At 38.5% G+C, this 27898-nt stretch overlaps 1 protein-coding gene across 1 annotated transcript; it reads left to right on the forward strand.

Moving 5' to 3' along the window:
• The first annotated feature begins 41 nt into the window (after positions 1 to 41).
• LOC140240224 (NEDD8-activating enzyme E1 catalytic subunit-like) lies at positions 42 to 20242 on the forward strand. The gene is made up of 15 exons (XM_072320020.1): positions 42 to 178; positions 1495 to 1609; positions 2394 to 2474; positions 2978 to 3060; positions 3625 to 3705; positions 3889 to 3932; positions 5132 to 5196; positions 6658 to 6816; positions 8199 to 8301; positions 10177 to 10290; positions 13195 to 13285; positions 13808 to 13889; positions 14909 to 15009; positions 17659 to 17777; positions 19040 to 20242. The coding sequence occupies exons 1-15, from the start codon at positions 165 to 167 to the stop codon at positions 19129 to 19131; spliced, it is 1344 nt and encodes a 447-aa protein (XP_072176121.1). The 5' UTR covers positions 42 to 164; the 3' UTR covers positions 19132 to 20242.
• The last annotated feature ends 7656 nt before the right edge of the window (positions 20243 to 27898 follow it).

Here is a 27898-nt window from a genome sequence, read left to right on the forward strand (position 1 = left end):
TGATACCATACAGTTTTGTTTCCTATTTTCCTTCTCTGACCCACTGGCACACAGTCGATGAAGTTGCAGATAGCGAATAGTTCCGTAGAAACAACTTAAGTGACAGAAAAAGCTGAGCTAGCAAAATCAGTGACTGGAGGCCTTTAGAAGAAAGTTTAAGAAATATGGCGGAAGAACCGTGAGTTGATAATATAACTTATATTATCCCTGCATTGCATTGATGTGAAGTAGGATCTAGATCTAGCCATTATTTAACAGTCCCATCTGTTGTCATGTATGTTGGTGTGTGAGTGCACGTACAATTGTATATGGGCTTCTCTCAAGAACTGAGTGAGTAGAGTAAATGTCCCGGTTTGCGGCCGCATAAGGGTTTTTCCACTCTGAAATGCAAACTTGCAAATTGCTTTAACCCAGGTTATATCATAGAGGTTGACCACTTAACAATTCACATTATGTCACCATCGCAAGACCAATGTCCATCGCGATAGTAAAAAAAGATCACAGCCGCGATCCGGTAGTGGTACAGCGTCCGCCGGTTCGTGAACGTGGTAGTCCAGTTCGCGGCCTGATGTGCAATCCCTGTGCGATACGTGCGTGCTCCAAGATCTTCTGCTGAATGCCTTCATTTGGCTCGCGAACTTTGCGTAAGCGCCAGGTCCCATGCATTGCGAAAGCACGTGAAAAGGACCGGCGCACATGCACTGAGCACGAACAGTGATTGCAGTTGTGGTGGTGTAATACTGTTGTCTTTTTCATGTTTTTGTATTTTCTCAATCGTAACATCCACTTCCAGAAAAAAATGGCAGCCCACATTGGCTTGCGAAAGTTCTTTTTCTATGTTCAACCAATATGTTTGATTATTGTGTTTTACCCCAAATATGTGAAACGTCTCTTTAAAAACTAGATTTAGATTCTAGATAGAGTAGTAGATCTAGTAACCAAACCAAAATGTAAATCTTTTTTTATTGTTGATATTGTAATGTTAGATCCTTGCCATGTTTTACCTTTCATTAATCAACCATCTAATCAATCAATTTACAAGGTCTGCAAGAATCTTCAGGATAGAAGATTCAAGGAGGCAGAATAAACAGAAGAAGAAGAGACCTAGGCATAGATTCTGGATCTGATTCTTATTCTGAATGAATGTGAATGTACTAATACATCAGCCAGAGCTGATATTCTAGAGTATGTTAGGTGGTATATTGAATATCAAGGAAGTTTTAGAAGCTCACAATAGCAAGTCATTCTCAAGTACCCATCAACCTCCTGAACAATGTATTGCACACTCACAGCTGTAATAACTAATGTTCAACATAACTGTCAAACTATGAAATAACTGAGTCTGAATGTCATCATGTATGTCACAGGGAGCAATATATTTCTGTCCTCTTCCTGTGTTTTTATAAAGAAATTGGCCCAAACATTAAAGTACAGGTAATAAATGGGCCCCAGTAACTATATTGGCTAATATATTATGTTTACTTGTTTTTACAGAATGACAGTAGATGATAATGATGCAGCGGAGTGGCCAGGACGTTGGGACCACATCAAGAAACTTCTTGAACGATCAGGTCCATTTGCTACTCCAGAGTTTGAACCTAGCCCAGAGGTGAGATGGGCTACCTTCAGGCACTTATCAAATGTCAGTGAGCTGGTAGATACTCCTTTCAGGCAATTGATCAGAAAGGGAATTAGAAATGGAATACAGGGATGATTTCTGGCAACTAATATATCCAACAGAAAGCCATTGTTATCTGTCCTTTGACCGGCTGATTAAAGATGAGATGACAGTGAATACTTATACCCGTATGTAAAATTGTGCTTATTTCAAACAAGAAAATCCCTTTCTTTCTTAAACACTACACAGTTTTTACAGATTTAAAATTCTAGAGATCTATGTCCCATACCTTAAAAAGAAACATCACTGCATCATTAGACGTTATTAGCTTAGGTCGTACATCTCACCTTTGTCAAATCAAGAAGAGGAGAGTCTGTTAGTCTTTACAGAAAATATTGTTGGAATTTCTGCACTTCATATAGATTATTCAGTTTTCAGTGTCATATTCATAGGATACAAAATACATCACTGTTCTAGTTTGCATCAAAACAATTTATAATCTTAAAAAAAAAAGGACTACAATGTCACAAGGGTATGGAAGTAGGTAGACAAGACTACCTGCCTGAATGCTGAGCATGGTCTGTGAATGATATCTTATTAGTTTTATTTTCATAAAATAATGACAGACACAATGCATCTGCAGAGAAGAAATATATAGCACAGTACCATTAATCATCATGCATTCATTGTAAAGGGCATTGCTACCATGGTATCTAATTTGATACTTGATTTATTATCTGATCTCCACATCATCTTTCCTCCATGCTCTTTGCAGCTTCTTGGCATCATGCTGGAACATCTGAGAGTACTGGTAATAGGAGCTGGAGGACTTGGCTGTGAAATCCTCAAAGATCTGGTGAGTGAATGAGTTCAAAAGTACAAACACAAACAGGCTCACTCTCATCCTGAAATATTCTCTGTTTCTCATGTTTTTCATCCTTGAGAAATCTGCCAAAAATAATACCTCATTGATAATGTAACTGATGAAGACTAAATTGCAATATCTTGCACAACCACAGCATGATAGCAGTATTATATTTAATTTGCCAATGTACAATTACTTTTTTGTTTTTTCAATAATCTTTCAATATTACTAAACACATACACATACACACACACGCGCATACACACAAACACACTCCAAATGTATGGGGTTTTTTTTCTCACTCTCAAAGTAGTGTTAGACTAGCTAACCAATAGAGTGAACAAATGAGTAGATCACAATTCGATGCAGGGGAATGTTTTGCAAATGAATTCTACTGTCTAAGACACGTCAAGCATAAGGCTTGACTATTTCATCTAGGAAAACACAAAGGACCAATCAAATTCATAGATCTCTGCTTTTCTCATGCTTTGCAGGCCCTCAGTGGATTCCGCCAGATTGATGTCATTGATATGGACACAATAGATTTGTCAAATCTTAATCGACAGTTTCTCTTCAGGTGAGTTGGTAAAACATCTTTGGAACAGTTGTTTAATGCATTATGTATGTTTATCTAAGGCTTGAGTTGTTCTGTTTTTCTTTATTTTGTCATTGTGAAAATAGTGCGAAGATAGGAGACAAAAACTACCAGGTAAATAGTTTGATGTCTTGGTGCTAGGTTGATTTCAATCACTGTCAAGTCAGTTTCTTTGATTACCTCTGGTACAGATATTTTATCATATGAGTAAACATATAAGCCAAGGTATATATTAATGCACACCAAGGCCGAATATCTACCTGAACTTACTTCTTACCGCTGAACTTTTCTTGTGCAATTCTAACCGCTGTCTAGCAGACATGGATCATCAAAAGCATATGAAAAAGATTTCTTGTTGTGCTTCGTGACATAAATCTTGTAAAATGTAAGTTGCTCAATGCTCCAGTGTGGATAACAAGCAGCCGACACTGTAACAGTAAGATAAGTACACAAACATAGGCTTACAGGGAGATTTGCATGTTTGCATTCCCATCAAAAATATGGAATTATCTTATCATTCTCATTTGACTTTTCACTTGGCATCAGGACCAAAGATGTGGGGAAAGCTAAGGCCACCTGTGCAGCAGACTTCATCAACAACAGAGTCGCTGGATGCAATGTCACTCCGTATCCTTTTACACTCTTGGTGTAGAGAAGCAGAGTGTATTGTGCCAAAAACTTTTCCAACTTATTGTCTGCAATGACGTAGAAATTACAATGCAATTTAAAAGAAATGCTGCTAACATTTCATCAATACACAGGTCATTTTTGTTGAAAATCTGACACACCCTTAACTCGTCTTGTCATCAGTCATTTCAAAAGGATAGAGGACTTTGATGAAACATTTTATAGCCGTAAGTATACTTGATCAAATCAAAATAAACCAGAATCTTTGATTTGGAAAATGGACTGGCACACCGTGCTCACATTGACTTTGATAAATTTAGAGTCAAATCAAACAAAAGGAATCAGTGTACTTAAAGTAAGATCAGACATAGAATGAGAGCGTTAAAGAATCTGTCAAGTCGCATTTTTGTCTCACCTCCCTGCATGTTTCGAGGAAACAGTAATATCAGATGACACCATGCAAATCAGATTTGGTGTTCATATCATCATTTTGCAACCGCCTCACTGTTTCCTTTTTGATTTTTTTTTTAAAGAAAAATTATTATGAAAATCCTTTTCTCCTTGATTATGTAGCAGCTGTGACCTCCTCCACATGCAGATCACCATTTGCTAAGTTACTACTGCTGTACACTGCTTTGATATAAAGGCTCTGATTTTACCCCCCACCCCCACCCAAAAAAGAACAAAAAATGAAAAAAAAAAAAACAACCCAGAAGTGGTGCACTTTTTTTCTTGCCTATGAAAGAGACATCAGTGAGATAGTGCACCAGTGCATCTTATTTGCATATGTGATCATGACCAATATCACTGTTTCTTTTTATTTTCTTTGTCTGCTTTGAATGAAAGTGCTACAACCCTGTGTGCCGTCATAAAGTCAACTTCAGCATGAAGTCGCGGTTTTATACTCCCTCTACCTTATTCATGTGATTCTTTGTTTCAAACAGATGAATAAGAACAAAGCAAAAAGCCAAATCAGGTGAAATTTAAAGTTAACAGTTATTAAATGGAAACTTCTGTGATCCGTAGCATTTATCCCCATATCCCAAGTTGATTTATATCCTTTGGGCTTATGTCGGGTTTACATAAGATTCTGACCCTACAAGCATTGAGAATTAAGGGGTTTGGGGGACAAACACCACATTGGAGCCTTCCCTAGCTCAAAAGGTAGAGCCCTGGTCTAGCAATCCTGAGGTATTGGGTTCAAGTCCTGATGGAACCGCATTTTCTTTGCTGAATTTTCATTAAAAAAAAAAGAAGATAATTTTATAAAGAATGCTAGAGTGCTAAGAGTTATTGATAACAAGTAGACATTTAACAAGAGCCTACTAGTATCTCTTACTGTGCTTCAGCAACCTATCTGTATTTCATCTCTCTCTTGTCATTCAAACAAACTCACAAATGCTTTTTTTTCTCTCTCTCATTGCAGAATTTCATCTCATCATTTGTGGTTTGGATTCTATTGTAGCAAGGCGCTGGATGAATGGCATGCTGGTAAGTTTGATTATGCCTGAAAAAAAGAAAAAGTCTGCCTTACGTTGTATATGATTTCTTCTATAATTAAACCACCATAAAATTGCTTCTTTATGGTGGAAAAAATGCTCCACATTGAAGTTTCTGTGGAATGAAGGCATTGAGATGGCAACCGCTCACTGGAAATGTAAATTGATGACTGATAAATAGTAAGATGATTGCAGTCCTTATAGTGTCACTAAATCACTCGAGATTAATGCTACCCTATAGAAGGGTCACGAGTGTCCATCTTGGTCATTTGACAATGATAGAGCTGTGCGAGACATCTGAAATTGTCCTTTAAGTAAAGAACCTAAAATTAAGGCCTGAGTTAATGTCAGAGAATGAATAGAAGTAGATAGTACAGTGCGTGTAGATATCACAATGTGGATAGTGTACTACAGTGTGAGTAGAAAGTATAATATAGCCAGATAGTGCAGTGTGGATAGAAAGTGTAGTGTGGGACCTTAAAGGGACTGTACAGTACTGGTTGAGGTAAGGGATTCATGTTTTGAACATTTCTAAGTGAGATAATGAGAAACTTCTTATGAAATATGAAAGAGCATGTAATTCTAAGAAGGATTCGACGTTTATTTGATGAAAATCGGTTTTGAAATGGCTGAGATATCCAAAAAAGTGATAATAATAAAAGGCGACAGGCCACAACTTTAGGATCTCTTTGTTTCACCTTGTTTTTGGATATCTCGGCCATTTCAAAACCAATTTTCATCAAATAAACTTTTGATACCCTTTAGAATTGCATGCTCTTTGACATCTCATAGAGTGGTTTCTGAATACCTCGCAAAATATTAAAAGCTAAATCCTCACCTCGACCAGAACTGTACACACCCTTTAATTCTTTGTTTTAAGTCAATCCTTTGTTAGTTTTTTTTAGGACAACATGCTTTTTTCTTCTTCTTTTTTTAAATGAATTATTTCCTCTTTTATATACCCTACCCATTCAGTAATAGCCCATACCTGTCATTAAAAAAAAAGCTCACTATAGCTGTTGATTTTAAATGCATTGCAACTCAAGCATTCTTTGTCTTTCCATCTGTCTGTCTGGCTCCAGTGAATTTCAGTTGTATTGATATGTGATTTTGAGATGACCATTACTGTAATTCAATTTCATATGAGATACCCAAAGAGTTGTCAGTTGGCATCATATTACAAATATTTATGCTGGCTTGAATCAGTGCATTCCTGTCAGATAGATGTCAGATTCATGAAGCATGAGTAATTGTAAAATTGTAGGATATGTTGCACACAGTCATCTCGTATAATATTATACCTGCCAGTCAATCAATTTGTGTTCTTTTTCCCCAATCTTATTTCAAGTTTCATAGTCTCGATGTCTAAATCTGTGCACACCTAGGACCCTAAATATATCTGATGGTCTTTATCTGATCATTGCGGTCTGTTTCCCACCCCCCCCCCCCCCAGCTAAGCATGATAAGTTACGACGAAGACGGGAACATGGATCCCAACACAGTGAAGCCGATGATTGATGGGGGCACGGAGGGGTTCAAGGGAAACGCCAGGGTCATTATACCGGGGACCACACCTTGCATTGAATGCACGCTGGACCTCTACCCTCCACAGGTAGGTTCATGGGTCACTGCAGCCAAATCTACCAATCCTCTCCAATGATGGCTCCCAGCTAAATGAGATCAATGATTTTTGATATGTAGGCTTTATGTGGCTGACTCCCTGAAGGACTTGTACTAAGGCAATTGTGTTTTGATTTTTGTAAATGTTATGTTTTGTTATGGAAATGATTGAATGAATGAATGAATGAATTAGTTAATGAATGAATGAATGAATGAATGAATGAATGAATGAATGAATGAATGAATGAATGAATGAATGAGTGAGTGAGTGAGTGAGTGAGTGAGTGAATGAATGAATGAATGAATGAATGAATGAATGAATGAATGAATGAATGAATGAATGAATGAATGAATGAAAGAAAGGACTTCACAACTTGCAAAGCAATAGCTGGGAATGCATGTAACAGACTGCATCTCATCTGGCAGTCAAACATTTCAAATATTACAAACTTGCCTTTTTTAGAGCTTGTGTTGAAAGTGTACTCTTATGTGGAACTGAGACATGGACCATGAAAAAGACCCTGCAGGACTTGCTGGATGGAACATCCAACCCGGCTTCTAATGAGAGTGCAGAATATCAGTTGGAGCGAACACAGAATGAAAGAGGAGATCTATGGAGATATTCAAATCAATTCAATTCAATTCAGTTCATTTCAATTCAAATTTATTTTCATTTGTCAACAAAAACATAGCATATTCCACCCATTTCTTATATTGTAGCTAGTCACAGAACACAATTTGCTGGTCACCATTTCTGTGCCAGGGAACAAATCATATCTGATGTAATTTCCTTGAAACTACACTGCCCATACAGAGGAAGAAGACTGTGAACTATATTAATTGCTTTGCACGACATATTGGGCATGAAATAGCCAACATGCAAACACTCTTGATGGACAGAGATACTTGGCCTGGCATAGCTTACTAGATCTCCGATCAGTCTGTGTATTAGTTGTAGCAGTAGCAACAAAATAAAAGTGGACCTCGATGAGCAGCAAACCAAGCAGCATGATATATCCATACAGTACACGCCAGAAAGCAAATGAATGATAATGACCCCTTTGCAATTCACTCCAGGAAAGTAGCAGTAATGAGCAAAAGCATTGTATGAACTTCGCATATTGTGCCAAATGCAAGAATTTGAATTCATGCGTGCACATGAGAACATCATGTACTGAAACGTTCATTGGTAAAAGAGAGGTATGTGGCACTGTGTTTTTCATCAAGATGCCAGAGTTTAATTCATATGACAAATGCAAAAATGATGATAAATGGCTTTTCTCGATGATGATGCATTGTAATCGTGCAAATCCTAATTGTGGTATCATACCAGAAGTAAAATTTCCAGTAATAACTCTTTCCATTCATCGTCAGGTCAATTTCCCCATGTGCACCATCGCCCACACACCCCGTCTCCCAGAGCACTGCATCGAGTACGCCAAGGTGCTGCTATGGCCCCAGGAGGAGCCCTTTGGAGGTGAGAGAGATGGTGACAGGACATTCGCTCCTCGGACAGTTGCTCCGGTCTTTTCTTCAACGATTTAGGGTTAGGGTTAGGGTTGCGATAGGGTTTTAGGTTTAGTTTCATGCGATGATTAGAATTAGGGTCAGGGTTATGTGTGAGGGTATGATTTATGTTTGGCTTAGCGTGCAGATATTTCATGGGGACTATTGTCGCAGGAGCAAATGTTGTGGAACCGAGAGAGACACAGATCATATCCACAGACTCCCAGGTCAATTATCATGGCGTGACTGGAAGCTGTTTGGTTGTAGTTTGCAAAACTATGCAACAACTGGGTCAGCATTGCATATTGAGTAATCCAGAGATGTCAACATACACCCTTTTCTCCATAAGCTTATTTCTTTGTGTACAAGATGGAACAAACAGATATCTGGCCCCATTTCATAGAAGATGTTAGGATAGCAACTCTTGCTGGAATGGCAACTACCCAGAGCAAGAGCCAGTCAGGAAGCTGGATTCTTGTCATTGCCATGGCAATTGCCATTCCAGCAAGAGTTGCTATCATATCAACTTTTTAGCTCACCTGAGCCAAAGGCTCAAGTGAGCTATTGCGATCGCCCTTCGTCCGGCGTCCGTCGTGCGTCGTCCGTCGTCCGTCGTCCGTCGTGCGTCGTCCGTCGTGCGTAAACTTTTACATTTTTATCTTCTTCTTGAAAACCCCAAGACCGATTTTCATCAAACTTGGCAGGTAGCATCCCTAGGGGGTTAGGAACTCAATTTGTTAAAATGGGCACCATGCCCCACCCAGGGGGCCCCCAGGGGGGGCCCAAACCCCCCAAAATTAAGGAATCTGTAAAAATCTTCTTCTCTAGAACCAGAAGTGATAGAGCTAAGTTAATACTATGAGTTAGTACATTGATGACTGTAGTTTCAAGTTTGTTCATGGCAGAATCAGGGGTGCCCCCCTTGGGACCCAGGGGAGGGGGGTGGGGAGGGGTCCTAATGGGGCCTAAATTATACATTTTCATCTTCTTCTTGAGAACCCCGTGACCAATTTTCACCAAACTTGGCAGGTAGTATCCCTAGGGGGTTAGGATCTCAATTTGTTAAAATGGGCACATGCCCCACCCAGGGGCCCCAGCGGGGCCAAACCCCCCAAAATGAAGGAATCTTTAAAAATCTTCTCTAGAATCAGAAGTTATAGAGCTAAGATAATACTATGAGTGAGTACATTAATGACTGTAGTTTCAAGTTTGTTCATAGCAAATCCAGGGGTGCCCCTCTTGGGGGCGGGGGGGGGGGGGGGGGGGGGGGGGGGTTGGGAAGGTCCAAATGGGGGCCTGAATTGTACATTTTCATCTTCTTCCTGAAAACCTCATGATGGATTTTCGTCAAACTTGGCAGGTAGCATCCCTAGGGGGTCAGGATCTCAATTTATCAAAATGGGCACCATGCCCCACCCAGAGGGCCCCAGGGGGCCCCCAATCCCCCCAAATGAAGGAATCTTTAAAAATTTCGGCCCTTATTGTACATTTTCATCTTCTACTTGAGAAGCCTGGTCAAATTTTAGTAGAGCTGTGAATAATTTAGATTAGTGACTGCGTGAAAGGTGAACTTGCGATACTCAGGTGAGCGCTAGACCCGCGGGTCTCTTGTTATGAAATTGTGCCCTGGACATAGTCGAAAACAACTTCCCATGTTTCAAATGTCCATCGGCTGTGAAGTGTCTATGGAAATTTATTTTTTAATTTCTCACAATTGTTTCATTTTTAAGTTAACTCACCTTACATCTGACTTTCCTTTGATGTTTGTAGACTTTGTCTGTCGTTTTATTGTTCCCTTGATGAGTCAACATTATCTTTTCCTTTCTCTCTTTCTTGCTCCATCTAGCTGGTGTTGGTATTGATGGTGATGACCCCTCCCACATTCAGTGGATCTTTGAGAAAGCTCAGGAGAGGGCGGATCAATTCAACATTTCAGGGGTAACCTACAGGTTAACACAAGGTCAGTCACAATCTTTTTCCGCAGATGATGTTTCCATAGCAACCACAATGTGTGATATGGAGACATATCTCTTATGTACTATCCACACAAATCTTTTAAAGCACGTGCCAATTTTGTTTTTTGATTCAAGCAAAACCTTCCAGGCAATTACCAAAGTATATAATAAAAGTAAAAGAAAATATTTGGGTGCCTTGAGAGCCATCAGATTTATTTTATGATGATTTCACCGAAGAAAATTGACAGAGAACAATAACTCATTGATTTAAAGTTCAATAAAATGTACACATATGGTAGGAGGTGAATCTTTTTCATATGGCAAACTCAAACTGTTTTGCTATTGTTTCCTCCTTTTTTCCTCTGCCATCTACTTCCTAGGAACTATAGCATTCTCTGATGTAATTGGCAGCAACATACTGGCAAACAACATGAAAATATATATCTCCACATGAAAATATAATTATGTCACCTAGCCTGTTTTGAGGCATCATCATGTTGTGGACTGTTCACCTGCACATCACCATTCATATCATTGTCCTTTGAGAGTAGTGAAATCATAAGGCAGCAGAAGTTGATTTAAGACTACTGGTAGTACAAGTGTCTAGTTACAGTGTGTGTGTCTGTGTCTGTGTCTGTGTCGGTGTGTCTGTATGGCCGCGCGCGGGGAGGGGTAAGTTTTTGTTGGCATAAAGGTTATATGATTTTATTTATAGCAGCTAGGAGTTTGATGTGTTTTGTTTGACGGATTTGTATTTGAATTTGGAGCGGTGCTTGCGTGCGGGCGGATGCTGCTTTTATGCATATACGGTCCATTATGTTTTACGTATCAACATTTTGGAAGTCGTTTCATCAGGAAGGAAGGTGGTATCGTTTCGGGTGAGTGTGTGTGTGTGGGGGTGTATGTGTGTGTGTATGTGGGTTGGTGGTTGTGGGTGTGGGTGTGGTTTAGGTTTTGGTGAATCGGGGGTTGGGGGATGGGGATTTGATTTGAAGAGGGATAGTTATAATTGTATGAAAGTTATTGGTAGAATTTAATATTTAGGGTAGATGTAGATTTGTTTTGGTTGGTAGGGGAAGGGTTAGTTGGGGTTTTTTTATGAATGATTTCATTCTATATTTGTATAACATTTTTTTTTTAATTTTTGGGTTGCTTTTTATGCATATGCCCTTGTGAGTGTGAGTTACACAATTCAGTATATGCAAAGGATGTCGGTTTGGTACATGTCAATACTTTCTTGTGAAGAAATTGTCAGTGGGTTGATTTATAATCGAGTTGTTTATGTTGAAGAGAGATGATTTGCAGTATAAGTTGACAAATGGATTTGTTTGTGTTTTGAATTGCATTTGTACCGTTTATGTTCATGTTACACCCAGAATGGGTTGATTTATGAATGATTTGAATGAAATCAATAAAATATCAAGGGAAAAAAAATGTGCATAGATAACAGGGAGGAAGTGTGAGAGAGAAACATGGAAATGAATATATAAATGAACAAACAAACAGAAATAATGAAGTGAGAGAGAGATATAGACAGACAGACAGACTAACAGAAAGGGCAAGGGGGATAAGTGACAGAGACAGGCAGACAGATAGATAGACAGACAGAAACAGAAAGGGAGAATTATGTGCATGTGAGACAGACAGACAGGAAAAGAAAGAGTGAGAGATCAAGCGACAGACAGAGAGAGAGAAAGAGGTGGACAGACAGACATAAAGATAGATGTGTGTGTGTGTGTGTGTGTGTGTGTGTTAGAGGGAGGGATAGATGGACACAACAACACAGACAGACAGAGACCCATAGATAGATGTGTGTTTGTGTGTGTGAGCATGAGCACAACAGAGAGACATAGATATAGAAATAGAGAGGGCGAGAGATCAATGGACAGACAGACAGACACACAGACAGAAACCTAAGGATAAATATATGTGTGTGTGTGTGTGTGTGTGTGTGTGACAGAGACGGCAGAAAGAGAGAAAAGTGAGGAACAATCATACATTTTCTTTCATCTCGCTGTAAAAGGATTAGGCAGGGGGAGAGAATTGGAACCATTACTCTAGCGTTCCTGCCATCAATGAGAGAATAACTGAATTGAGCTGTTCTCACTGTGGGGCAGTCAGAATAATAGCCGTATTCATGCATGCGAGGCAGCAAAGTCATCATTGGCAGGTGGTGTGATGTTTGCTTTGTGCCCCTTTGTGCAACAAGTGGCCATTTATCCACTAAATTGCCATCAATCCACCAATAACTCCTTTTCTTTTCCCCCTCCCGCTCACTTCTGCAGTGAATGAAAAACTGGAAGTGTTTAAATTCAGTCAATGTATTATGCACTCATGCAAACTGAATGAAGGCAAATACTAGAAGTATTGTATATGAATGCTTGAGAGTTTATGTTTAATCCATTCATGTATATATTGCACACTGTCTTTATGTGCATGTGTTTTTGCACACGTATAAGAAAAATTTATCCCGGTATTAACAAACATACCTCATACCTACCTACTTACCTACCTACATACATCCGTATATTGTGTACATTCATACATGTCAGTACATGCGTACAAAAATGTATTTACACACTACATATACATACATACATACACACACACATGCATACAAACTTTCATACATACATTCATACATACATACATGCATGCATGCATGCATAAAAGATATTCTTCAACCATTCATTATCAATACAAAAAAACAAATCATACATAAAACAAACTATCTAAAGAAAATGGAGTGCAGGGCAAAATGCAAACTTGAGTCCTTTTATTTACCCACAAAGATGCATGGGTATAAAAGAGAAAGGGTTTGTCCAAAGTGATATTAACATTATTCAAAGAAATAGGAGTGACAGGCTTATTTTTGTCTATTCTCATTTCATTTATCGATATATTTTCAGGAGTGGTGAAGAGAATAATCCCAGCTGTAGCCTCTACCAATGCAGTCATTGCAGCCCAATGTGTCACAGAGGCCTTCAAGATTGCCACAAGGTATGCAATTGGTGTGGTTACTATGGAATCTTCATAAAGCAGTCAGTCTTTTTTTTTTAAGTAATGGATATTGTCAAAATTTACGATAACTAAATGTCACGTTGGTCTCCCAAATGCCCATTAACTTTAGCTAAAAATGTGCCATTTCTGCCATATTCTTTACAAGTAACTTCTTTGCAGTTATGGAGTTAGATGATGTGACATATTATGAAATGATTGATATGTGTTCAATAGAGACAGGAAGGGAAAAGTTTAGAGGGACTAATATCAAACTGATGATAATATTATGTCATGTAGAAGGTGACGGGCACATTCAGCCATACAGTTTTAGGTGATAGATGATGAAGGTAGATTCAAGAATTCTGTTCAGCCTTTACACTGTAGTTCTTCTGGAGCATGCTATGGGTTGTAGGAGTCCATTATGTATCTAAACTCTCTGATGATGAAATACTTATATGAGATAACTATGAATATTCAGTTGGGTTTGAAATTGTATGATTTGTATGTTTGTTCTTATTTCAGCTGCTGTTTTCCTTTGAAGAACTACATGGTATTCAATGACACAGATGGCTTATACACTTACACATATGAGGCTGAGAGGAAGGTAAGATGCAGATGCAGAGAAAGATATAGATGTATATATATATATAATCTACATGTAAGGGAAGGGATGATTCAACATCTACATCTATGAAAGGATATCCGTTGTCATGGCAACGTTGTGGCTGGGATGCAGTCACTGAACACTCTTTAGGTTAGGGCTTTTGTATTTGAAAGTATGCTGACCCATTCTGTAATTGTGTCAGCCCTCCAACATTTGAAATACCTCTGGCTCTCTACTCTGCCCAAAGTGAAGGTAGATACATTAACTGACAGTCTGTACCTACTTACCAGCAGTAGAATGCTTCTGGTCGTACACTCTGCCTTCTCGTCAGATGCTCTTCTAAGTATTGATTTTACCATGTTCATTATCATACCTGTCTTACACTCAACCAGAAACTACCTATAGTTTGATATAAGTATGTTCTTTTGTTTTGCTAATAAAGACATTACACCAACAAACATTTTGATAAGTATACACATGATGAATGTACATCAACTTAAACCAAAGTTTGAGAGTAATGAGCGCAAATATTTTTACTGTCCCTTATCTGTCATTATGTAAACGTTACATGATACTTTGCCACTTTCGAAGCTCTCTAAATACACGGAGCAATCAGTCATCTATTAAATCATACAAAATCAAGCACAAAGGAATTTAAGAATCAAGGAAGAAATTACAATACACACTTGTGAAACAGTAAACTGTAAAATACTGCAATAATCAAATCCCTATTAGAGACTCTGGAGCAGTTTTTACTACTTTCAAGTTGACCCCAATATTAACATGCTTACAATGTGAACTTGGCTGTCACAAGTGATTGGAGTATTTGAGTTACTGAACAATAAATCATGTAGCATAAGTGTAAATGGGTTACGACATTGCAGATTGTGTTTTGTCCGGTACTGAGTAAGCCACCAACTAGATTGTAAAACAATTCTGGCATAAATGCATAGAGAGAAAGAGAGAGGAACAGAACAGCAGTGTAATGATGTTGATTACATGACTTGTTCATCCCCCAGGAGGACTGTTTAGCCTGTAGCCAAGCCCCACAGATGCTGGAATTTCCTGAGGATGCCACACTTCAAACTTTGGTAGACCACCTGACAGAAAACACCACATTGTGAGTCATCTAGGGTGAAATCCTGGACTGTCTATGTACCTATTTGTGTATATGTTCATTCCAGCTTTTATTTCATTTTATTTTCTGTCTTATACTAAAGACAAAATATTTGAATGTGGAAGTTATTACCAAATAATAGTCTTGATATATACTGTAGATTCTTGTCCTTGTTCTGTCAGTATGACAGATGAGGTAGACTGGTCATTTGCCAAGATGACCAAATTACCAAATGATCAAAGACCAACTTGTGATACACAAGACCAACAACAGATGTGCCAGGAAAAGAATCCACACAAGATATCCTCTGTCGTCTTCTCTCCTTCAGCATCTGAATGACAGCAGCTCTGTTTGATAACTTCAAAGGCCTTTGTGCCTTGTGTACTCTGGTGCTTGTTCCAAAGAACACTAAAATAACAATCGTGTGTTACAGCAAAGCAATTTTTCCTGCTCCAAATGGAAATTCTTTGTTTGTTGTTCTTGTTGTTTTTCAAAGCTAAAATAGCAAAAAGAGCACTATCACTAACAAAGGATACTTATACAACAAACGTTTGTTTTAGCAAAATCTTTTTTCCTAAATGGAATTTTTGATTTGGCACATCATCAATTAATACTGTCATTGCTGGTAGCTGATTGTCAAAGGGTTTCTCGGAAGACGACCGCAATAATAAACTGAACACAGCAAATTATCGTTTCAAATCAATTGTGTCACCCGACTCTTTTATTTAAACAAAGTCGGCGCAATGTGGGATGTTGTCTCCCGAATGTCAATACAAAGTCACCGAAAGAAAAATGTTTTTCGGGAAGAAAAAGGCAAGACAAAAATACCTGTGTAAAAACAAATTGTTTTCGGTTTTCTAATATCCTAATTTCTGATGAGCCCCTATATGAGCTCGTGCAGTTCTACGAATGAAACCCCCCTATGAATACAGCCCCTATACATATCCAAGGCACTTTCCCGTTGTCGACAGCCGCGCGATGACTGTACAGTATTGCTCAGGCGAAGCCGGATCCTGGCGTCGGATACGCGGTTCACGCGAGGTGGCTGACGCCTGTTCCTGCAGTCCGTCGCGGGGTGAAGTGTATACGGGTGTGGCAGCACGGCGTGGCCGGATACACACGGTCGATTGGCGTGGGTATTGTCCGGTTCGCGTGTGTCTGCCGGGTTCTGTCCACAGCTGGGCGTGGGATTACTCGCAGACTCAAAGGCTGGGCGGTATCCGACTCCGGATACGTCCTCGGACAAGTCCGGATACTCAGTGCCTGGATACGGACGGCTACAAATATAACCACAAATCCCTGACCAAAATCCATTTCTACCCAACTATTAATCCTCAACTTCTATAATTCGACATTTGTGCTCACCATTGCAGTGATGTGTTAAGGTACAAATATATCTGAACATTCTCAGCTTATTATCACATCAACTTTCTCCTTTCATGTTCATTTTAACCTCTCTTTGCGAAAGACTACAAAAAATTGTGTCACATTTCGGTTCTGTTGCAATAAATTGCCATACAATGAAATACATAAGCATAGCAATGCTTACACTTTGCGAAACCTGCGGCCAATTAAAAAAAAAATCACCTAATTAATGGGACAGTTATCAAAATTCAGCGATAGAATTGATCTACAAACAATGCAAATCTCTCCCGTAAAAGCTCACTCTTTTCTACCTTCTTTTACTAACTTTACATATATGCTCCTTACACTGTATCTCTTGTGGTTCTAACATTCACATCCGAATTCCACGGAAAACATACTTTCTCTTAACATTAATTTCTGAATCGATCCACAGCTAGACTTTATCGATCTTCATACATATCGCCCTCAACGTGGATCTGTGTTGATACACATATCAATAATATTACTAATGTCATAATTATTACAATTATTGGAAAAGAATATCATAGCAATTACACCAGCAACAAAACTCATCGTTTAGGATTAGAATCTAATTGCTATTTCCTTTACTCAAACAATCTCACTTTTGGCGTAATACAACCTAACCCTCTAACTACCAGACCAGTTCTCTCTCTGGCTTAAATATTTTAGCTCATTACGTACACAAAAACAAGCATCATTTCAAGCTATATTTCAAAAACCTCACGTGGTGTATTTGCTTTATACTCTTTAACATTAACATTTCCTTACTACTATTCTAATCGATTCAAAAAAAAAAAAAAAACTTCTTTCCTACCGGGTGCTAAATTGAGTAATGATACCAAATTCTGCAAAACTTACAGCTTCTCGGTCCCTTTTCCTTTTTGAGTGACGGCCAGCGGTGTCTACGGGGAATGCACCAAGCGACGCAGCTGAATTAAATGCAATAATGCTCAGGCCCTGTTCTTTGCTTGTAAACCCGTCTGCGCACCTTCTCGCCAGCAAGCCTCAAATGCAACTGTTCACTCTCGCTGCTCACTCACTTCACACCCACACCCTAACCATACATTCCTGTCACATACTATTCAAATCGTATTTAAATTATTATTCCAAAATATTTGTCTCCATATCACCAGCTCCCTCTATCAACACCTAAACAAAATATACTCTATTACCAATGTCTGATTCATTTTGACACTGATCTTGTAGTGAAGATATTTTTCATGCTGTAAATGTTATGTTTGTCATACTATTTCATCCCTTATGCAGACAAATGAAGGCACCAAGTATTACGACCACAATGAATGGCAGGAATAAAACTTTGTACATGCAGAGTGTGGAGGCTATCAGGAAGAAAACCAAGGAGAATTTACCCAAGAGACTCACAGGTAATGTAGGAATATGTAATCCAAAGATAATCCATACAGTTGCCAGTGGTTTAACACCAAGGCATGTCTTCACCTGATGTGGAATTAGTGAAAACTAAGACTTGTACCCAAGTCAAGGAATGAGAGGGTGGTAATTGTATGAAGTATATGGAGCCAACGCTTTTGCACATTAGCCACCAGAAGGTGTGTAAGATGCATTCTACTGTATAAGCCTTTATTTTCTCGAGGGTTTAATTTTTTACTGATGAACCGTGAATTTAAAAACATGCAAAAATGTCGCCATGCACTAGTGTAATGGAGCACTTACAATAGCCGTGGCATCAATTCGCGAAAGCAACACCTGGCGAAAATGTCCGTTACCTGATTCGCAAAAATATCTGTATGCGAAAATAAGAGCTTATACAATATATGAAAGGGTACCCATAATTGTAAAGATATGGTACATGAACTACTATGTAAGAGTGCACCCCTTGCATATATCACATTGCACTTACTATGTATTTACTAAGTTTTTCCATACTGGAATATATGTACTTTGTTAGTTTTGGTTAGGAAAATCTTATGAGTAGAAGTACTGTAAAACAAGGAATGTCCGCATGCATTATAATTTTGCAAATTTCACAACAGCCAACATTTCCAAAATTAAATTGCATGCAAAAGTTCTTGTCTACACTATGTGCATTGAATGCCAGTGGAAATTTGCAAAAATTTCATGCTGCGTAAAAGGCCGGCTGTTCCGATTTGTGAAAATTTTACAGTATATCTTTTACCTTGTTTATGAAGTGCAGGGTCAAATGCATCACAAAATGGGCCTGTTGGGATTGATTGATTTAATCATTTTCAGTCATGATTCTGTTTTCATTCTTCTCGTAACACAGGTCATATAATGTATTTGCGCATTCATGGAATTGGCTTTATTACTCCTTTATTTTGTTAAAAATTGACAAAATTGATTCCATTGTGGCTCATGGACTAAGATCGAAAGACGTAATGGTAATGTGTATGACAAAGGAAGTAGAATGCACCAGTAGATATAGACATGGAATGGTGGGTATTCTGCACAAGTTCACAGGTGTGGATTAAATTCATCAGATGGGTCAAAGCACTTGTGATCACTGATGTACTTGAAACTATTATCCAGTTTGAATGATTACATTTTGTATTAGCACCATTTATTTGTAGAGAGATTGAATTGTCCGATGTGTAGAAAGGTTGCCCATTCAATCTATTTCCCTCTGTACCTTTTGCTACCTGTTCAACAGATCTAGGGTTATCAACTGGCCAGGAGCTGGTCATCGCCGATGCCACAACCCCCAACTCACTTGTCTTCAGTCTCAAACTGGTACCCAAGTGAGGCGCTGAAGAATCCCTTCCACATATAAATAGGAGCATCGAGTTGTACTCCCAAGTAAGCACAAAATGGTGCAGTACTGCTGGATCCCACTTGGACTTATTTCCCGTAAACTGGGCTCTAGTCTACAAGTCGGACCTTGATATGTGTGTGTTTCAAATGACTGCAAATAGCATGGAAGCATGGAGCGCATGGAAGTGTAAAGTGATGGATGACACTTGCAAAATACATGGCATTATCAATTTATGTGTTTGTAACTTATCACGAATGACTTCAAGGTCCTCCATTAGGTACATCTGTGTAGCCTGTAACCCATCGAAGAGGGCAAATTTATTAATCATCTAGATTGGTACAACGTTCGTAGAATTTTTTTTTTTCCTTGGGCAGGACATAATATCTTTTTGCACACCAGCTGTTTTGGGGTTTTTTATGCCTCCTCCACGAAGTGGTGCCAGAAGCATTATGTTTTCGGGTTGTCCATCCGTCCGTCCGTCCGTCCGTCCGTCCTTTCGTCCGTCTGTCCGTCCTTCTGTCCGTCCGTGATGAATTTTGTGGACTGCATAACTAAAAAACCTTTTGAGGTATCCTAATGAAACTTGGCATGTATGTGTATTAGGGGGTGAAGTTGTGCCTATCAACTTTTGAGTGCACATGCTCAAGGTCAAAGGTCAAAAGGTCAAGGTCAAATGCTTAAAATTTCACTATTTCCCCCATATCTATGCAGTGCCTGAAGATGTTTTCTTGAAACTTAGTGTATACATGTATTACCCAATTAAGATTCTCAGGTGAAAGTTTGGGTCATGAGGTCAAAGGTCAAAATGTCAAGTAAAAATGTTAAATTTTCACTTTTTTCTCCGTATCTTGGAAATTGTTCAAGGTCTCTTCATGGAATATAGAATATATGCATGTACTGATGGGCAGTGGTTATCTAGGGACTTTGTGGTTCATGGGGTCAAAGGTCAAGGGCAATACTTCAAAATTTTACTATTTCCCTTATATTTATGCAATGCCAGCAGGATCATTTTTTTAAACTTGGTGTATGCATGAATAACCCCATAGAGATTCTCTGGGATTTTTTTTTTGCCAAGAAGGTCAAAGGTCAAAAGGTCAAAGATCAAGTGACTGTGCTGAACTTACTTCTTTCTCCATATCTCGGAAGTGGCTCAAGTTACAATTGTATCTTGAAACTTAGTACATATTTATGTATGTTTTGACTGACAGTGATTCTCTTACAAATCTTAGGGTCAAAGGCCAGATGAAAATGATAACAATTTACTGTTCAATACAGAAATTGCACTTTTTCTCCATACCTTGAAAATTACTCAATGCATAAACTTATGAAATATCAAAGTCAAGTTAAAGTTCTTAAATCCCCAAATACATGCACTCCTATTCATCCAATTAAACATCTTAGGTCAAGGAAGGTGAATATTCAACACATTTGTGACAAACATGTCATTTCAATATTTTGCCAATTTTGTGAAAATGTAATCACACATTGTCCACATGTACTATAGACCTATTAGGAGAATCATGCATTATGGCGGAGGCATACCAGTTGCCATAGCGACATTTCTAGTTTGTTGTTGTTTTAAGAACAGTTTCGCGTGTTTTTAATTCTGCGGTATCAAGACATCAACTACATGAACATATGGCAAGCAAAAATATTTGCATGCTTTTATTTTTGCACTAGTTTCCGATAGCGCGAAATGCGCGAAAATTTCAACACTGCGAAAATTTCCACTTTTACAGTATGAATCTATGTTTACATTGAGGGTACTACCTGTCTCTTCCTGGAAGAGTCACCTCTAAAAGGAGAGACTTGTACCAGGTGTGTGGTAGCTAGCAGACACACACTATTACAACGATGTGATAAATTGTATTGAGTTGTGGACCAAAGAACAAGGAAGCAAATGTTGGGGGTGAGCTATTGTGCTATTCATAGAAACAGAATATGCATCTGTGCCAGTAATTTCCTGGCAGTTTAGAAAAGTTGAGAAACAGAGATGGCATGAAGAGCTATGCAGAATCTGAATTAACAATGTAATAAATGAGAGAATGTAGTGTAATGTCTCTTTACTCTTAAAGGGGAAGGCTAGTAACTGATCAGTGGGAATCAGTGGAAATGCTGGGAGATGATTGTTTCAATCCTTATGGGATTCATTCAAGAGTTCATTGCATATCTATTGTTGTGTGAAAATGATTTGCTTCAGAATGGTCTCATATTCAAGTAATGTGCAGTTTAATGCTTCCAGGTTAGCGTCCCTGGTCAGTGACGGAGCATTAATCTGCACATTACTTGAATATGAGACCGTTCTGAAGCAAATCATTTTCACACAACAATAGATATACAATGAACTCTTGAATGAATCCCATAAGGATTGGAACAATCATCTCCCAGCATTTCCACAGATTCCCACTGATCAGTTTCTAGCCTTCCCCTTTAACCTATTGGCAGCCAGAGGTTTCTTGCAATATCAACCTCTCCAGTCACTTTAAACAGAAGCAGATTTCAAATTTCTTGCATTGGTTTAAATAGATTGATTATTTGTTTGTTTGTTTTTTGCTCTTTTTGTTCTTTTGTTACGTTAATATTAACTTCCACAGTCGGGTGATATAAATATGAACAGGGATGGTATAAACCAGGTATTAAAAGAACAACACATATTTCCATAGGTGTGCACTCCATCCCAGTGCCCATACACACGCATACAGAAAGGGCGACTGCGGGCAGTTCAGTGAGTTTCAACCCGTTGAGGACGGTTTGATTTTGTTACAACACACATTTCCCATAGGCGCTAGCCAAAGTCGGGATTCTGGACTCGTCCTCAACGGGTTAAGAGGCAGGTGTATTTTAAGGGCTGAAGGGTTAATATAGCCAGACATGTCCAGTGTAACTGCTTGTGCTCTTGGTAAAGAAAGAATGCCATGATTTTAGTAACAATTTAAAACTTGAGTCTGCTTCAAAAAGTTTGATAAAGATCAAGAAAGGAGCTGAAAACTTACTAATTTAGGTGTAAACTCGCAACTAATACAGATATGTGTAACATATTCAGTGCAATGGCCATCAGTGTATAACAAGCATTAATATGAAATGTTAATCACCCAATATCAGTCCGCATCAGTTACAATGTATACTACATCTCCTTCTCTTGAGCCATGCTGTCGTATTTCACTAATGTGAGGTACCATGCAGTGCTTAATGAGCCAGAATCTATGTATCAACTTTGTAAGCACTCAATACCTATCACTTTTCATCACCCCTTGCCACAATAATTTTGGTGTCTCGTTTTCATCTAAAACATCTGTTTTATTTCTGAAGTGCCCTCTTACTCCAAACCATATCTTTCATTGCATATGGTATGGGGATGACTTAGATGCCATGTGCAAAAATTCTCTAGGAGTAAGGGACCATCAACACACAAATACTTGAATGGCATAGGGTGGTAGAGACTTAACTTTTTTTTGTTGGTGCCTTCAGTTATTTGTTATGCAAAAACGTTGATACAGTTGTATATGTAGATTCAGTTTTGAATGATGTACATGCAGCAGCTTACAGTGGGTAATGTGCACGAAAGAGAAAGGAGATACCTACAAGAATAATGTGTTGAATTCGGCAATAGTGCATTGGATCATTATGCCAAACGCCATACTGTCTCATATGCTGGTCACAAGACCATTTGAAAAACAACTGTCATGTGACTATATTAATCATGATAATCAATAAATCACAAGAAATTATTGAAATGAAAGATTGTGAATAGCGAGTATGTTTCCTTCTGGAATTGTATTTGTTTAATTCAAACTCTTACAAAGTGATTTTATGTGTCTCTTTTGAGCAAGTGCAGTACGCAGCATATAGCCATTTTGCCCCCCCCCCCCCCCCCCCGAATATTGTCCAACAGTGAAATGTGCAGGACTGTGAGGTAAAGAGGTACACACGTATCTTGTCCGTTTCTCATTTGCAAATGTATTCCTTAATTGTCCGGCGAGAACCGTCCCAGACAAATATGTCCTTTGGTGGTAGGGTTGTTGAAGGCTGGATGTGCATTTTGCTAAAAACTTGTACGTTGCCTTGTACTTGTCACTTCGCATCCGTTTGTATCCTTGAGACTTGAATCGAGGCTAGAACATGACATGCCTTGCTACGGGTAAACCGAACAGCTGCTCCCTACTTTATTCATGAGAGCATCAACCAGGAACAGAGACAGCTTTTACCACTGGATAATTCTCTTTCGCAAAGTTTTATCCGTCGGACATCCATCATTTAACACTGTCTAGCAAAAAAGTGTCTGCTGCCTTAGAGTGTATTTGAGTATGTCTGTAAGTCTGGATGTCTGTATCTGTTATTGAGTGTTTGTATGCCTTTTTATGGTAACTCAAATTCAACTCAAGAGGCTGAAAGCACAAATGGAGATGATGATAGATATGCCTCCCAGAGTTTATTATCACATCCATGTCCAATGAATCAAGCTGCACACAGGTAAATTAATCACTCCAGTACATGATAGCTACTTTCTGGTTTCAACTTGTGAAATGAACTTCTTGCCTCAGACAATGAGAGCTCTCAATATGCATCATATTTCTTTGTGCAGTGGTAACAGTGAGGTCCAGTGCCTCACACAAGAACTGTTCATTGGGTCTACAATATACGCTGTCTTTTCTTCCAGATTCAAGTCCAAATATAGGTCCAATCCTGGGAAAGCCCAGAGTCACTGTACAGTATAATATTGTGGTGGTTGAAGATCAGAGCTCGTCAAACTTTACTGAATGAGCAGCATGATGGTGTCCAAATGCATTATTAAAACACACTCACACATAAACACACGCTATGCATGCAGAAGTTGCGAGTATTATGCAGTTACCAGTAAGAGATTAATGAACAAATGCAACTGTGCTATTCACTATCTATTAAATGGTCTCTTTAATGATTTTTTTTTCTTTCCAACACTACAAATCCGTCCTTGGAAATAAGAGTACATGTATTTTTAATTCTGTCATTAACAGAGTTTCTCTTTTTTGAAGCAATTAGCATTTATATTTGACCCCAATTGTTACACAGCTTTATTTTATCAACATTATATCAGAAGATTCAGGTGGCATGCAGCTAAGTTTCTTCGATACTGGAAACACTATTAATCAGCACCTCACTGGCACGTAAAAGAGTTTGTGCTGAGAATGACATACGCCCTGATAGATGATGTATGTGCCAGGTATGGTACATTGCAATGCAACTATGATGGCTCCACTGTATTAAAATCACCTGCACTTCCAAACATTTGCCAAGCATTTACTCCCCTTCAATATATCACGGTATCACTGATATACAATAAATGCACCATGTCACAACCTCCCATTGAGTTTTTTCCACAAATGGACCATTAGTTCTGTCATTGTACAAGATTTGTACAAAAGGCTCTCAAAACCAGAAATTTGCTAATATAGGTATACATCAATTTCTTTAAAGGGATGGTACAGTATTGGTGGAGATGAGAATTGGGCTTTTAACTTTTTGCGAGATACCAAGAAAACACTTATGATATAGTACAGAGCATATCATTTTAAGAGCAATTCAAAGTTTATTTGATGAAAATCAGGTTTGGAATGACTGAAACATCCAAAAACAGAGTAAAACAGCGATTGTAATAAAGTGTGGGTCCCACACTTTATTAGAATCGGTCTTTCTTGGATATCTCAGCCATTTCAAAACCAATTTTCATCAAATAAACATTGAATTCCTCATAGAATTACATGCTCTTTCATATTTCATAAGAGGTTTCTCATTATCTCACAAAAAAATGTTAGAAACCTGAAATTAGGTCTCAACCAAAAGCAAACAATCCCTTTAAATCCAATACACTGGTGACATAGACAAACGCTTCATTCAAACCCACTTAGCTACCTAAAGTATAAATATGAGTGTCATCTCTTACATAGGATGGCACGAGATCTGCTGATTTGTCAAATCTGTGGTTATTACTACAGCCACTTGGTAGTATCATGGTGACTCCAATAGCAAAGTTTAGACGAATGCTGTATTTCATAATTTTGATGATACAATTTCTACATAAAACTGTGTCTGCATCCTTCATAAAATACAAATATAAAATGATCACTGTGTTAGTCCCTTTTCCCACATTCATGTGGAAAAAAAGGCCAAAGAAATTTTACACAAATTAAAATTTAAATGAGAGAGCATTTTAATGAAAATCATCCTTGTTAGAAAACTTTCCTTCAATACTTCATGGAATTTCAAGTTAAATGGCATGTACATACTACATGTACGAACAATTTTCAATGTCTTAAAATAACTTTTAAATAAACTGTTATTTGATATCATTTGATATATTGCACATCATCTGTGCTCCATTTCCTACTTCAAATATACTAGAGGCACTTCCTAAACAACTTATTCCATTAAATTGAGGAGTGTTATTGAAAATTGAAAACAAAATATATTTGATTTTCACAGGAAATGGCTAAGACAAAAAATGTACTTATAATGGGAGAAATAGGAGACTGCAGCCATTTCCATACTGAGTAACCACGGACTAAAAATGGCTCTTCCTAAAAGTCTCTCCATACAATATGAATTCAGAAAGTGCCATCTTGGTCAGGAAATACATGTACAGCATTCAGCCCATGACGGCCACCACCTTTTTATTGGGACTTTGATAAACAGCAACACACCTTTAATGGAGACCAAATTGTATCACAGCGCCATGCTCAAGGCATGAGCAATGATATCTTTTACTGCTTCAATGGGGCAAAACATCAGTCATACAAGATCCTGTGCATTTTCATTACACTATTTGTGCAAAATAGAAACCTTGTATGCATCCATCTTACTTACGGAAGAAAATTCTGTAAATGTGCAACAACTTCTGCCAGTCATGGATGACATATTGGACAATACCTACATGTATATATTTGTGGCTGGACAATGCATCACATAGCCTAGCAGCACCATGAGCCCAGCCTAATCCCAACGTCAGCCAAGCACATACATTTGTAGCATGCAACATTTTGACATCTATCATATGGACAGCTGCCTGATTGGGACACAGGTCTTACTCCCGAGTCGTCTTAATTCAGCAGTGTCGACTGTATACTCAGAAACTACAACCCTGATCATTGAACATGGCGGTAAAGGGGGCAGAAATGCAAATACATGTATTCTTATTTGTGTTTACACCAGAACTTCTGGAAGTCATTAGACAGTGACAGAAATAGTGTTGCAGATGCATAATCCACCATGTGTCTTAGATAGCTACTCAACAAGCAATATCACAACAGGCAGGACTCCTTCAATTGGCTGTGAGAATCATATTCATAGTTTCCTTTTTAAGAATGGACAACAGGATTCAGTAATCACATATACCATACACTGCTATGCTCCAGTTGACATTGTGAACTTTCTCAGAGGTCTGGATACTGATAGTACTATACTGCCTTTTCAAAGGTTCAGTGAAAGGTACATTAAAGTTCATTCCTCATAAGAAAAAAAAATGGTAAAATTACAGTATCTCCTAGTCTCCACGTAAACCTTGCTCTCAGTAAAGAGCATTGTGTAACTGTAACATCATCATTTATGATAGTAACCATCACAGACACTTGAATCTATGGTAGTTACTATCATGGATTATGATGTCATATCATGTCTATCACACGGGGCACCTTGGACAATCCCTTCTTAGGAATCTGTCAGTGAGGGATAAAGCCAGTCTTGAATCACAGACCATTGTACTTCCACTGGAACTCCCATTGTACAAAATTGCCACTCTGAGCTGACCAATCAGAGTCTCTGTTGGTGCTCAATCACTGTTTGGATCAGGCTCACCTGTCCAAATGAGGGCGTTACTCCAACTTTTGTCTGGAGACTAAAACCGACACCAGACCTACCTACCAATCTAGCCTCTAATCAGGACAAAATTGCCATGCAAAATACTTACTAGGTGCTATAAAATCACATACAACATTCAAAGGAGTCCCAGGCAGCCCATGATTAATAAGAAAAAGTGAATAATTACAGGCCAAAGAAGCCTTGATTAAAGGCTAACACCAAGAAAGCATTTGTGGTGGTGTGAATTCAGCCCAGTGATCTAGGCTTGACTCGAGCGTGAGTTCTGGTGGTACCATAGTCAACTTAAATATTCTCAGGACATACAATTCCATTGGGATCTCAATTCTTCATCTAATGATTATACAATATACTGTATATCACAAAATCTATAATTGCTATACAAGCATTAATACACCTCCTGGTGTATTACTGTAATGAAAATAAAAGACATACATTTAAAATGCAGTGTGTCCACTGTAATCATATCACATAAGAATAGTACGATTTCAAATTGTCAAAAATATGCAAGAAATGATCACCCTGATTACTCTTAAAAATATATGGTCTTGAACATCTTGCCGTAAGTATAGAACGGCTGCACACCTTTCAATGCCTCAACAATGGCTGGGGTGTGTGTTGTACCTAGAGGTCACCAACCTTTGCAACACAGCCGACAGAATCTGTGTGGCCTAGCAATGATCGTTAGCCTTAGATCAAGTCAAATGTATTACAAGCTTGCTCCAATGCTCGAGACGGAGGTTAAACAGAGCCAAGACTTTACCCAATCAAAAATGACAATAATATACTGGGTATAGTGTCATAGAGGTAGTACACATCATTTGCCCTTGCCATCATTTTTCCTTGCTTGAAGCAAATGCAATTGATTTCAATACCTAATGCCCAACACAAAATTTGACAGAAATTAGG

This window comes from Diadema setosum, chromosome 2, assembly GCF_964275005.1.
Source record: "Diadema setosum chromosome 2, eeDiaSeto1, whole genome shotgun sequence".
Classification (NCBI taxonomy): Eukaryota; Metazoa; Echinodermata; class Echinoidea; order Diadematoida; family Diadematidae; genus Diadema; species Diadema setosum.

Excerpts from the sequence above, each read along its gene's own strand:
- LOC140240224 (XM_072320020.1), top strand. Across the intron at positions 3,061-3,624 it reads AATCGACAGTTTCTCTTCAG|GACCAAAGATGTGGGGAAAG; the intron begins GTGAGTTGGTAA and ends ACTTGGCATCAG. Across the intron at positions 6,817-8,198 it reads TGGACCTCTACCCTCCACAG|GTCAATTTCCCCATGTGCAC; the intron begins GTAGGTTCATGG and ends ATTCATCGTCAG.